We start from the raw sequence: 13,735 nt of genomic DNA, 5'->3' as shown, positions 1-13,735 counted from the left end.
CAATAATCGAGTTTTGATAAAATTAAGCTAGTTACTAGTAAAGCAGTATACTTAGTACTGATCAGATGACGTATTTTACAAATTTTTCTTTTTTTCTAAATACATGCAGCTGGGGCAGATGATTTACCTCAGCCAACATTGACAAACTGGAATCAAAATAGATGCCAAGATTCTTAACTTTTCTTGAAAATAACATTTTTGCATAACCAATAGTAATATGATCGTGGTCAACCTCTTTAACAGACTTTGAATTGCCTGCCAGAATGACTTCTGTTTTATTATCATTCAAAATCAATTTAGTTTTGTTTATCCAGTTTTTCACTAAGGCAATACAATTTTCAGCACCATGGACAAGTTCATCTAAGTTGGTAAACAATGTTGAACCATGAATTTGGGTATTATCAGCATAGAAATGGTATTTTAAGTCATACTTAACTATTTCCTTGACAAGTGATTGAGTGTAACTGGTGAACAAAACTGGACCGAGGACTGAGCCCAAGTAGAGTTATTGGTATCATCTTCAGGCTTGTGCATATTATGTCTTGCTTTTAATGAGAAGAATTCTCTTCTATCTTGAATAGAAGTCGAGATATATACTAATCAAGTGCATTAGGGTCACCTGGTGTCAGAGGTATAATTAGCGAACAAATGGCCGCAAAGTTAGGTGACTTCATAATCGAGAGTGCTTTGAAATTGTATAATAATTTTGTTTGTTTGTGTGTGTGTGTTTGTGTGTGTGTGTGTGTGTGTGTGTGTGTGTGTGATGATAAGTTTCTTGTAACTTGTGTAGACATAAAATTGTTATGTCAAAATTCAAATACTGAAACAACTGAAAAAATCTCTTTTATAAAAATGTAATTGTCTCTTCCTTTTCATGACAGTCCTAATAAAACAACTTTTATTCTTTTGGAAGGGGCCTATTTATTGCCATGTGTAAATAAAGTTAGTTGTTGCGCTTCTATAGTCCACTTACGGGTACAAAGAAGCAACGGGGGCTCTTATGGCCTAGAGAAGGTGTTCGGCTCTCATTCGATAGGTCACAGTGGAATCCGGATAGCGACGGAAAATGTTCTTCTCTAAAATTTTCTCTTTTCATCTCCTTTCTTGCTCTCAAGTAATGTTTTGTCGTCTGCTTTTGTCTCCCCTTTCTTCTCCCCCCTCCCCCCCCCCAACCGCCTTTGCCCCCTCCTCTGGGCTCCTGACTCTTTCTGCAGCCTTTCCATTGCTACTCCTTGGTTCCTTCTTACTGCTGTCTTTCTGCCACACCCCTGATCTTAGGGAAGGTAAGATCTAACACCTAGCCTTATCGGATAAGGGCGAAAAATCTGGGAGGTCCCATGTACAAGTTGCACAAAATAAAGATCCCTTGGTTGGTGGTACAAAATTGATAAGAGTAGGTTTCGGGCACCACCCGGGCAAAATTTAATATTGATTCCTACCAAACTGAAAATGTCTAATGTGTCCCGCGCACTCAAATGACTTTATGAAGTTGCCAGTGCCGTAAAACACTTACCAAAAAAAGAAAAATATCCCACAGACCCTACAGACATCTGCCCACCACCAGCAGACACTGTCGGCCGCCCTCCACCCAACATCGGAGCTTCACCTGGACGGAGTGGATGTGACGGCGGCACTCAAGATCATCGAGTTCTGCTACACCTCGGCCATCTCTCTGGACAACGACAACGTCTGGCCGCTGCTCACCGCAGCACTCAAGTTTGAGCTGACCGAGATCTCCGGTTTGTGCTGCGAGTTTGTCTCGGACGATCTGGACATTTCGAACTGCTTGCACGTCCAGTGCATGGCCGCCCGCCTCAACTGTTCGCAGCTTGTGGCAACCGCCGCGCAGTTTATTGAGGAAAATATCGAGAAGGTGAGAGAGGGTTTTTTTTGTCTGTCTTGCGTACTACTTATCAACATTGCTGGGCTCTTACTGTGTTTCTGCAAAATTAGTTCAACAACTTTTTTGGAGGGGGAAGAAATGTAATATCTTTCTTTATATCCTCCAGATTTGCTCAAAATTGTATGTATAGTGGATTTAAAAAAAAAATTTCAATTTATATTACATCTAACATAATTTCTGACAATAGAGGTGTTTGACCTAATTAAGTAAATACACGGAGTTTCACACTGGCGTTATGTTTTTCTGTATCCCCCACGGGCTTCGTATTTGTGTGTCATTGCTCAAATTAATCGATATTGCCATGCCAATTACGTAGCAATGCTCATCGAGCGCGTTTTGTTCTGCCGATTTTTGGCCCCTGCAGCGGGGGTGTTTCGTGGATCGCACTAACGCAAAGGTTGTTGTCTTCAACTGTCTCTCACGCCGCTTCTCGTGAATGGATATGAATGAAACTTGGCAGCCAATCAGAAAAGAGGTCAATCTCGTAGTATGCAGTTTGACAACATTGTACCCATCCTAGAAGCAGTCGAAAACGTTTGCGAAAGTGGTTGATGTGGTGCGCTTTGAAGATTTTTCGGAGCTGTGATTTGTCAAACTGACTGATACGTTGTACACCATTTTTCTTTATTCCCTTAAAATTTCAAGCTTCTGTGTTTAGCGGTTTTCGCGTAATCTTTAAAAATGTGGGAGTAACTAAGGGAAAAAGCGACATTGCCATTTGCACGTGCTGGGAAATTTCCACTGAGTGACGTCATCATCCATCGGTCGCCTCGGGCGCTACAAACGAGGCCCCGCTTATGTGAACAGGAAAGGGGGGGAAGGGTACTTGAAAACTAAATGGGGGCCTTGATAACTTGCGTTTTTGTTGCATTTTAGTCACAATACAATAGATGTAGTCATTTTTATTTGCTTGATTGCATGACAGAAGAATAGAAACAGAAAAGCAAACATCTTGAGATGTGGTATGGCATTGTATTTGTGTTATGAAAGCCTATTCCCCCCTCTTGGGAAAGCACACACTTGGACTCGTCCTGTGTGCTCTGTTTGGAAAAGTGAGGCATTAAGATTGTTATTAAAGAGTATGGTACTTATTTAGTCCAGTCTGGGAAGATAGTCCTGTTTATACATTGTTATCGTTCACGCGTGCATGTGTGTGTGTGTGCGCGCGTGAGAGAGAGAGAGAGAGAGAGAGAAAGGGGGGGGGTGTGTAAATATGTTACATTTACTGTATGAGTTGTAGCCTACACATGCGAAATATTCCCATGACTTGTAAACTATATTATCTGAACGCATCTTAATCTACCACACAATAGGACACTGTCCAACAATGGATATACACAGAGACGATCTTATTTTCTATAACAAAGTATGCATGCTTTTACTAGTACAGAACTGGATTTATTAGACTAATAAATCCAGCTCTCTACTTACATTTTTGTGACAAATTGATCCAGAGCATTGCTTGGCAAGGAGGAACCTTTTATGTTGCCAAGTTTCATTCAAATATCATGACTTTGGGAGAACATTGATAATCTTTGTAAGTCTGTAAAGAACGCCGCTTTTTTACCTGTTAATGTCTTTACAACTCAAAAAGTATGACAGATATTAAAAATCAGACTGCATGACTAGATTCTGCATTAAAAAATGTACTAGACTGCCAAGTTTCATTTACATATTCCAAGAAATAGGCGAGCTATGACAAATATTGTCTCAAAACGCACCGAAAACCGCCACATTTTTACCTATAAACGTCTTCATAACTCAAAAAATAGGATAGCTATGAAAAATCTGAAAGCAGGACTAGATTCTGCACTAGAAAATGTACTGGATTGCCAAGTTCCTTTTAAATACTCCGAGAAATGAGCGAGTTATGACGAATATTGTCTCAAAACTCACTAAAGAACGTCCCATATTTTGGGGTTTTTTCATTATATAAAAGTGTACCAGAAATTAATTGATTAAAAAATCTGTAACTTTTTTGTTTATTGATGGATTTCAAAAATTCAAAAAGTTCCATGCTCTGTGAAGATAAAGCTACAAAATTGCAAACACTTTCTGGCAAAAAAAGGTTTTTCGTGGTCATTGCTAAATTACGAAGGTTCCAATTTCCCATCTCCTACCATGTTTGTGACACAAATTTTCTCCCCCTTCTTCCAGATTTGTGCCAGTTCATCCCTTCTGTCCTTGGCCGCGCCAGACGTTGTAGACTTGACCAGTAGCCTGTCAGCCTCCAGGCAGAAAGACGACATCCTGCTCAGTGTGATTACCGCATGGCTGGGGTTCGATCCTGCTGGTCGATGCCACGTCTCGCAGCTGGTTAGCACTCTGATAACCCCCTCCCCCCCCCCCACACACACACAAACACACTGAAATTATGGTCCAGTGTCAGACTTCAGTTTTTGAATCTCCATACAAAAAATGTCATCAGACAATTTATAGCTACAAAGGCTGCTGTTAGAGAAATGGGTTGCTGGTAAAAAGGTTTTTTTATATAAAGAAATAATCCATTATGCTAACTGAGGTTGCTGTTAAGTGGATGTTGCTCTTATCAGGGTTGTTGTTCAATGGACACCACTGTATTATTTGTTCAATGTTGATTCAGGTGTATATATAATTATGTTAATGGTGTATTATCTTTTCAATACTCATTCTGGTGTGTATGCTACTGATGTATTATTTTTTCAGTGCCGATTCTGGCACATGCTAATGGTGTATTATTTTATCAATGTTGAGTCTAATGGTGAATTATTTTATCAATGTTAAGTCCAATGGTATGCATATTTTATCAATATTGAGTCTTTTTTGTTTTAGTAGAGGTTTTACGTCACTCTCAACTGTAATGATGTATTATTTTATCATTGTTGAGTCCAATTGTGTATTATTTTATCATTGTTGAGTCTTATGGTATATTGTTTTATCAATGTTGAGTCTAATGGTGTATTATCTTTTTAATGTGCAGTCTAATGGTGTACCGTTGAACGTAACTATAGCGGCACCCACTGCAGCGGGACCATCGCTACAGCAGGACCTTATCGGAATCCCATTTTTTTTGTCTGTGTAAACTCAATTAACTGTGCTTGGGTTTAACTGGGCAAGGACAGACCCGAACTTGGATACAGCGGGAGAGATCGAGGAAGCTTTAGCTGGGGGGAAGGTGTTTTGGGGGGGGGGGGATGTAAGTGGGCTCCAAACAGGCAGTCAGCGGTGCGGCGTTGTGATTGGCCCATCCAGTGATTGAGGTGGGGCAGGCAGCAGAGATAGATCGTGCGGAGAGACAGGTTATGTGAGCCACACCAAAAGTGATGTTCTGTATGCCTAGGCTAGGCCTTAAAAGGCCGTAAAAGAAGAGGAGAGCGTGTAGTTAGTGAATTTTCGGTAATCCCCCTTTGCATTCCTGTAGCGGGAACTTGCCTACAGCATGATTATTCTTCTGGGACTCAAAGTCCCACTATAGCCATGTTCTACTGTATTATTTTATCTATGTTGAGTCTAATGGTGTATTATTTTATCAAGTCTCAATGTTGAGACTGATAGTACTATTCTCCAATGCTGAGTGTGATGACACTTTTTTTAAATGTTGAGACTGATGGTACTATTTTTCCAAACTCCAGTTCCTGCGAAAGTTTCCGGAGTTCCGTGAAGAGTTGTCAAACCTGTACCCCGGTGGTGTGGAGGACATCGTCTGTGGAGGGAGGAACAAAGATCTCCATGGGTCATCTGGCACAACTGATGGTTTAGGTATTTGTCACATAGTTATGCGTATTGTTGGGTATTTGTTTGTTTGGGGCTTTTAGTTTTTGTTTTGTTTGTTTTGTGGGGTTTTTTTTTAGGGGGGGGGGGGGGGGTTAATATGACAGGATGCATGGTGAAATCAGGCACTTTTTAAAAATAATGAAAGTCAAGAAAACTGGCTTTATTTCACAGGCTTGGAAATTTTTATCTAATTTTTGTTTTTTGGCTCAACACCTTTCATACCTCTGCAAGAACACATTTCTGTGTGGATTTTACTGAAAAATGTTGATTAAAGTCATAAAAGGTGTAAATTTCCGTTTCCATGGACTCTCAAGCAAAGGGAATAACTCAACTTTGGTGGGCATTTTCTTGCTAATTGTACCTCTGTAACCAGGCGAGCCCCACCTCCTTCAATCACCAATGTATTGACTTGTATCCAAGATAAATGGATACTTTATTTTCTTCAAAAGCAAGGCAAATGAACAGGCTTTAAGATGATACCAGTAACTCCGTATGCCCCAAAATTAACGAGCGTCTGAGTCCACAGCGTCACGACACATATAATTTTTTAAAAGAGGGACAGGCTATCCCTGGGTCATTCATTGTACTGGGGTTTTTGGGGGTATTTTTTGTTGGAACATAAGTAGTGCTGGTGGTTAGTGAGTATCACTTGTAAATTCGACAGTTTAGTATCCACACAGAAAAATCTTTTCATTATGTTCGAGTGTCACTATCTATTAACATGGTTCAGATACAGAGAATGTATATACATAAGAACAAATTTGGACCCAAAAGTCTATTGTGGGTTGTTTTGCTATGTGAGCCTTTGCTATTTATGTGTGCTGGACTTTATTTCTTTTTTTTTCTGTCTATTGTTTCTGTCTGTCTGTCCATCTGTCCATCTGTCTGCCTGTCCATCTGTTCATCTGTCTGTCTGTCTCTGTCTAGCTGTCTGTCTAGCTGTCTGTCTGTCTGTCTCTGTCTGTCTTTCTCTCCCCCTACCCCCCTCCCCTGCTCCGAATGACTTCTGTTGTGTCTTTGTGCCTCTCTCGATTCGCTTAAACTCTGCCAAATGCTTGTTCTTGTGTTGGTGTTTTTCTCTTTGCTGAGACCGTTGATAGATTGCTTGTTGTTAACAAAGTACTGGTGCTGATGCTATTACCTACCTAGTAAAAAAAAAACTCTTGTAGAAAGTGAAATCAGGTGCTTGTCAAAATGAAATCAAAGAGGCCAATTTTTTTTGGGCTCTCTGAACAATTTTTATTGATTTTTTTCTTCTTTTAAATTTTTATTTATTTATTCTTTTTTTTTTTGGAGGGGGTGTTGGCTTCAACACTTTTTATGTCCATTTTAAAACACATTTCTATGTGGATATTATTGAAAGACATAAATCAAAGACACACAAAAAAATGTAAATATGCAGTTTCCTTGGACATTCAAACTTTGGAAGTCACCAAACTTTGATATCCCTCACCTCCTTCAATTGCTATTATCTTCGCTTTCTATGAAAGATCAGGTGTATTTTTTTCATCAAAAGTGAGACAAAAGAACTAGCTTTGAGTTAATACCTATAACTTCATAAGCCCCAAAATTGACGAGAGCCTAATTTCATAATGTCGTGACACATATATTGTTGGTTATGTTACAGACTGCGATATAATATCAGTTATCAACTGGATTCCTCAATTTCAGAAAAGGCCAGCACAGAAGTGCCCACTGTTGGCGTCGTCAACTCTCCCGAGACACTAGTTGAGAAAAGTGATCCAACATCACGCGGGCGAGATAGGGAGGGGAATGTCAAGGCCAAACTGTCTGTGGACTCTTACAAGGTTCCCGCATCCCTCAATCACTCCGAGGTGAGCGTGGATGAACCGTTGTACATCTGCGTGTCGTGCGGGGATGAGTTTGCCTCGGCGTCTGAGCTGTGTCTTCACCAGCGGTGCTGCGAGGAGTCGGCGCATCCTGTCTACGTCTCTCGCAACGTGAGGGAGTGGAGGGAGAGGAGGGGGCAGGCAGGTGCTGGTGCTGCTTCCTCATCTCAGAACAACGCGTCTCCGCTCGAAGACGAGTGCGGAATAACTGTCGATGATAGTCTCGTTTGCTCGCCGTCTGAGCGTGCGTCATCTTCTGACTTTAAGGCGGAACAGGAAGTGGGGGGCGGTGTCTCATCAGATATGCAGAACTATCTCGGAACTGGAAGTCAACTTGACAACGCTAGAGTTTCTGCTGATGCTGCTGATTTTTCTGGTGGTTGCGATACAGGAAGTTGTGGTGATGAAGAGGCCAGCGGTGCTGTTCTAGGTGGGGACAAACACGAGGGAAATGCTACGACTGCCTCATCGTCAAGAGAGGCAGAGGTGGATGATGGGATGTTGCATAATGACACAAACAACAATGATATTAATGAAGGAACTGGGGAGAAAAATGGGGACGGTGCGAAGTGCGAGGAGGAGAATGTTGATGGTGTGAATGTCGAGAGCAGAGAAATGACTGGTTCCATTGTTGGAATTGACAGTGGTGGGGAGGGAAAGGCTGTGGTCAAAGTAGAGCCAGCTCAGCCCGACGAGTTGTCTTCCTCCACTACTCGACTCCTCAACTTGGGGTCGGAACTCAGCACCCTGGGTTCTCAGTCCATGCTGGGCTTCAAGTGTCAGATTTGCTACAAAGGTTTCGGGGATCGCAAAAGTCTGTCGAAACACTGGAAGATGACGCACGGGGTGGACCAAAGAGCCGCCTCAGGGATGGGGGATCACTCCACAGTGTACCAGTCACCCACCGTCACCCCTGCTACTGGTGCCAGCCATGAACAAAGGGAGAAAGTCGGTGGTGCTAAGAAGTCGAAACTCTCCAGAGCCAGTCTGGTGGAAGCTGATGTCGGCACAGAGTTCTCCTCCTCCTTCACTTCCTCCATCACTCAACAACAACAGATTTTGCCGGCAGACGTGAACGGCTCGTCGGAGGCATCTGAGCTGTACCAGCAGTACGTGCGCCAGTACCAGGAGTTTGCCAAGTGGTGCATGGAGCAGAGCCCCACCTTTTGCCAGGCGTGTCTGCTCTACCACCCGAAGGGAAGCGTGTGTCCCAAGGCTGCGGAGGTGGGGGGCTCGGGAACCTCGGAACAACCCCACGGGCGTCACCACAGAGGGGGGAGACAAACAACGACAACAGCAGAAGTAGGTCAGGGTTTCGAAGGTGCCCGTACACCAGACGGCGGTTGCCACGGAGACAAGGCTGGGGTGAAGACGGATCCCTCAGCAGAGAGTGAGCAGCCGCTGGACATGAGCAAGAGCTCGCACGACTTTTCCCCATCTTCCGCCGCGACGGGTGGGATCGGCGGGAGCACCTTCCTCTCTCCTCTCTCTGTGGGCCGCTCGACGACCGCGGCTCTCGCCGGTCTGGCTGCGTCCTCCCCCCTTGGCCTGTCGCAGTATTACAACTACGCCCGGCTCCTCGCTGGTGACACCTCGGTCAGCCACCAGGGGGACCCGGCGTCGGCTCAGTTGGCCTCGCTGGACGTGAACGGTGACGCTGCTCACGCTATATATGGACAGTTCCTCCCCTACCCTCCCTCCTCCTCCTCCTCCTCCTCCTCCACAGGGTACCATCATGCACTCAGCCTCGTACAAGACAACTCCTCCCTCACCTCCGTCGAGACCAACAGGGCGAACAACTCAGCTGACAAATTTCCCAGCCTGCCCGACCAGAAAACGGTGTCTGACGGCCCGAAAAGACGACAGAACTCCAAAGGTGGGGAACATCCTCAGACCAGCTCGGGTCAGCAGCGGTCGGGTCCCAAACGCCGACTCGCTTCCCGGCAAGGCTTCCCGTGTAATGTGTGCACACGCGTGTTCTCCTACCAGGCCGCGCTGTTCACACACATGCGCACACACTCCCCTACTGCGCGTGTGTACCAGTGCCAGCTATGTCACGAGAGCTTTGCGCGTGCCCCGGACTTGAAGGTGCACGTGTGCCCCAACGGCATTGAGAAGCCCTACAACTGCCCGAGCTGCGGTCAGACCTTCGCCAAGAACATCCACCTCAAGCGCCACCTCGCCACCCACTCGGGACTCAAACCCTACCCCTGCTGGGTGTGTGGCAAGCGCTTCAGCCGCAGCGACCACCTCAAGCGACACACGCAGAGCATCCACGCCGGGTCGCGCCCCCACGTGTGTCAGGTGTGCGGCAAGGAGTTTGTTCGCAAGTATGAGCTCAACAAACACATGTTGATGCACAGCGCGCCGGGCATGGCTGGCGGGATACCGGGGCTCACGGCCGGGGTCTCAGCAGAGGTCACGGCTGGGGTCATGGCCAGAGTCACAGGGTCAGACACTACCTGAGGCTTTCTGGAAGGTTCTGACAAAAGTCATCACGAAAATTTCCTGAATTCCAAATGTTGGTTTTTTTCATGTTTCAGAGTTCTCAGTGTTTCCTTTATAACAATTTTATTTTATGTTCCCCATTTAAGTATGTGATATCAGTATCATTATTTTGTTACAGATCCCATTGTGTACATTTCTGAAATCCTACTGCATACCCGAAAGTGTCTTATTATTATATCAGTAAGAGTGCAGAAGTCGCACTGACTTTCCTATATGCCATGGGGAGCACGCGGCAAAGAACGACAAAGATATTGAAGACAGGATTATAATAATCCGGCTTGACAAGTGTCCCGAATTTGCTGAGACTGTCCTGGATTCGACTATCTGGAATTTAAGACGAGCTGTGTCACAAACACGACATCTCAACCTGTCCCTCTTGGTGTGATTTTGTACCTTGTTACATAATCTGTAGAAGTAACTGTGATGTTGGGCATCTCTGAGTGGGTTTTGAACAGTGGAACAAGTTGTGTTAAGCCTGAGATTATTAAGGCTGCAGCGGTCATCTTGCTGTTTTCTGGGGAGGGAGGGAGGGGGGGGGGGATCTTTTTGTGGTCCCACATCTTAAAATTCGTAGTAGGGATGTGATTGCATAGCTCAGTTGCAACACAGTGTATGTCGTATGAATTACAGTCAGGGACAATGTTGAGAAGCAGAACTTGCTTGAGCTGTATACTAAGAATAGTAAGCTGCTGTTATGAAAAACAAAATGTGATGTAAGTTATTTTATCAGAGTTTATCTTTCAAATTTCTATAAACGAGAAAAATATGTGCCTGTCAAACAGTAGCTGAGAGTCTGTGAACGCTTTTCGAATTCTAAAGGATTTATTTTTTAAACATATGTCCTTGTTTCTCAAAATGTGCAGTAGAGATTGCGGTGATAACATTACCGTACGTCATTTTGTAATGATTTTGTCTACTGTAGGAATATTACTAGGCCTTTGTCATTAAAAAAATTCTGTTGTCTAGCTTTCGGCTTTACAGTGAAAATTTTTAATATGTTTTGGACAAGATTGTAAGTATGTTTTAAATCCTGAGTTTGGCAATATTCCATTTGTGATCTGCATGGCTTGGATTGCCTGTAAAATATTAAGTGAAATTTTGTATTGCAAGAGCAATATATGTGAGTGAGAGTGATGTGTATTATATTGTCACAGTACCTTACCCTTAACGTGGTTGAAATTACTTGGAACTTCTTAACATTGTTGATCAGATATGAGAAAATGAAAAACCTTTAGTAATACTCCATTCATAATGTCTGAGCTGCTTGCATAATGCAATGTTAAGTTGTCTGGAAAAATATTGCTGAGATGTGTTATGTTTGCTTTTTTTTATTTGCTCAATTATTCACAACTTTGTTGTGTTGAAGATTTCTGGGAAGAAGTTACGCTTGTCTTCTTTCACCGTTTTGAAAAGGTTCTTGATCAGTGTCTGGTTTTATTGAACACCTCTGTGCCTACTCTGTTCTCCTTGTTGTGCTTATGCAACATGAGTCCGTAATAGCGAGCAAAGTGTCAAGTAATTAAACTGTAGTGATGATGTTGTGAAGAGAGTGAAAAGTTGGCCGCAGGTTGCACATAGCTGCTGAAATGTATGTATTCATTCATCAGTAAAATTGTTGTGCGTTTGTAGTGAGGTAGGTAGTGAAAGGAACTTTAGGCACGCTTACTGAAATTATTTCATCTGTTAAATTATTTAAATTTTAATGTTCATATTCAAACATAGTCTTGATTTCAGTAGTAGTTGGTACTCCAGATACAGTGGAAGAAATTTATTTGTCAATATGTATAATAAAAGTAAGAAGATGACTTCCATGGTGCCCACTCCTTGGGAGCTCTATGTGCTTTACAATAAAAATAAGATTTTAAGCAACATTTCAAGTATAATGGACCGTTTGACGAACAACAATCCTTTCAAATACATAATATAATGCACCCTCAGTATTGCAAAGGACATATATATCCACAGAAAGACAATCACTCTGGCTATTGATCACACTTGTTGTTGAAAGAAGAATCAAACTAGTCGGTAAATTAGGATAAACTAGTCGGTAAATTAGGATATATTTTTTTATGTGCTTTTAGACCAGATGAAAATGCGGTCAAAGTAGGGGCCTCTCTTAGTACATTTATGTTGTTTTAATGTTGTTATGGTGACTGTTGATGCGACAGTAAAACGTTTAGTGGCATCAGTAGGTGTGTCAGTCAGTCATGTGTAGTGGCATCAGTTGGTGTGTCAGTCAGACATGTGTAGTGGCATCAGTTGGTGTGTCAGTCAGACATGTGTAGTGATGTCAGGTGGTGTGTCAGTCAGACATGTGTAGTGGTGTCAGTTGGTGTGTCAGTCAGACATGTGTAGTAGCATCAGTTGGTGTGTCAGTAAGACATGTGTAGTGGCCTAAGTTAGTGTGTCAGTCAGACATATGTAGTGTAGTGGCATCAGTTGGTGTGTCAGTCAGACATGTGTAGTGATGTCAGTTGGTGTGTCAGTTAGACATGGTCTGACATGTGTAGTGTCGGCAGTTGGTGTGTCAATAAGACATGTGTAGTGACAGCTTCTCTAGACACGGCATACCCTCAGTGATGGAGTGCTCAAGCGCTTGGTTTCTATCTAGTCCAAGAACGACGACGGCTCTTTGTACCGTATTGTTGTATTACAGTATAACACAGATAGCTCGAATTCATCGGGAAAGGCCTCGGTAGTCCAAGGGATCCATAGTTCGGGTGATATCTTAACGAAGATAAAGAAGAAAAAAAAACCCAGAACCGCAGGAACACTTCGACGGATGCGTGATTAAGAGTCTTCTGTGTTCGACCTATCCATGTTATACTGTATATATATACATTGCTGCCATTGAATGATGGACAATTAATGAGCTACTCCCAGTTTTGTGGTTTGCTTGCCCTGTAAATCAGGGTCTGTGGAGTGGAGCATTTTTTGTTGTAGCTTCAGCGATGATATAATATGCATGACTTGCCCCATATTTCTTAATTTCTATATTATATATATTGAAGAAAAAAATAACAACCCATATTAGCTTTAACTGCTTTCTTTTTGGCAATTGCCTGAGATTTTCATAGTCAGATTGGGCCAGTACTGGTCCCCTCGTCGCTTGCCAGAAGTTATTCTTATACACGAGAGTGCATTTTTACATCAGAGTCAAGTCAAAATATTTGTTTACAATTTTTGTAAAAATGTACATATAATATAAATATATTATTTGCGATATTTATCTGTATGTATTTATGACTTGTCAGAACATTCCAGATTGTTTTATGATGGCAGCAGATATGTTTGGAGGAGGTGTTTGCTGGAACATCTGTCAGAGATGTTTTTGTTTTGTTTTGTTTTGCTCTGGTTTTAATTTCATCTATTGTAATGAGTGAGGTATCTTACAGTAGCAGATGTCATAACGTGAAAGATATTATTATTATACCTTTAGTGCATGGATCTTCTATTTCGAGAAAATAACTGAATGTTTCTGACACTTGATTGGAAATGTTTTGAAGTGCGTATATCATCGCCGTCATTTATTATCGTCGTATATCAAAATACGAGGTTTTCAAGAGAATTTAAAAAACTGTTTTATTTCGCTTAGGACATTTTCTTATTACGAAATGTTTCACTCATCGTAATCCCTGAGTTTTTGAGAGAAGAGAATGCTCTTATGTACAGTAGAATTGTACTTGTAAATGGGCTGATAGATCAATGTCATGCTCATAAC

The 13,735-nt window shown here is 42.5% G+C and overlaps 1 protein-coding gene across 1 annotated transcript in view; it reads left to right on the top strand.

The window, feature by feature from the left end:
- LOC101849073 overlaps positions 1–12,769 on the top strand; it is a 16,926-nt gene extending 4,157 nt beyond the window's left edge. Inside the window, exons 3-6 of the mRNA XM_005104025.3 lie at positions 1,538–1,873; positions 4,061–4,219; positions 5,515–5,641; positions 7,328–12,769. Coding sequence (XP_005104082.1) covers positions 1,538–1,873; positions 4,061–4,219; positions 5,515–5,641; positions 7,328–9,972 — 3,267 coding nt within the window. The 3' untranslated portion in view covers positions 9,973–12,769. The remainder of the gene's footprint in view (positions 1–1,537; positions 1,874–4,060; positions 4,220–5,514; positions 5,642–7,327) is intronic.
- Positions 12,770–13,735: the final 966 nt, after the last annotated feature.

This window comes from Aplysia californica, unplaced genomic scaffold (genome assembly GCF_000002075.1).
Source record: "Aplysia californica isolate F4 #8 unplaced genomic scaffold, AplCal3.0 scaffold00401, whole genome shotgun sequence".
Taxonomy (NCBI): domain Eukaryota; kingdom Metazoa; phylum Mollusca; class Gastropoda; order Aplysiida; family Aplysiidae; genus Aplysia; species Aplysia californica.
This window is presented reverse-complemented; position numbering and strand designations above follow the sequence as displayed.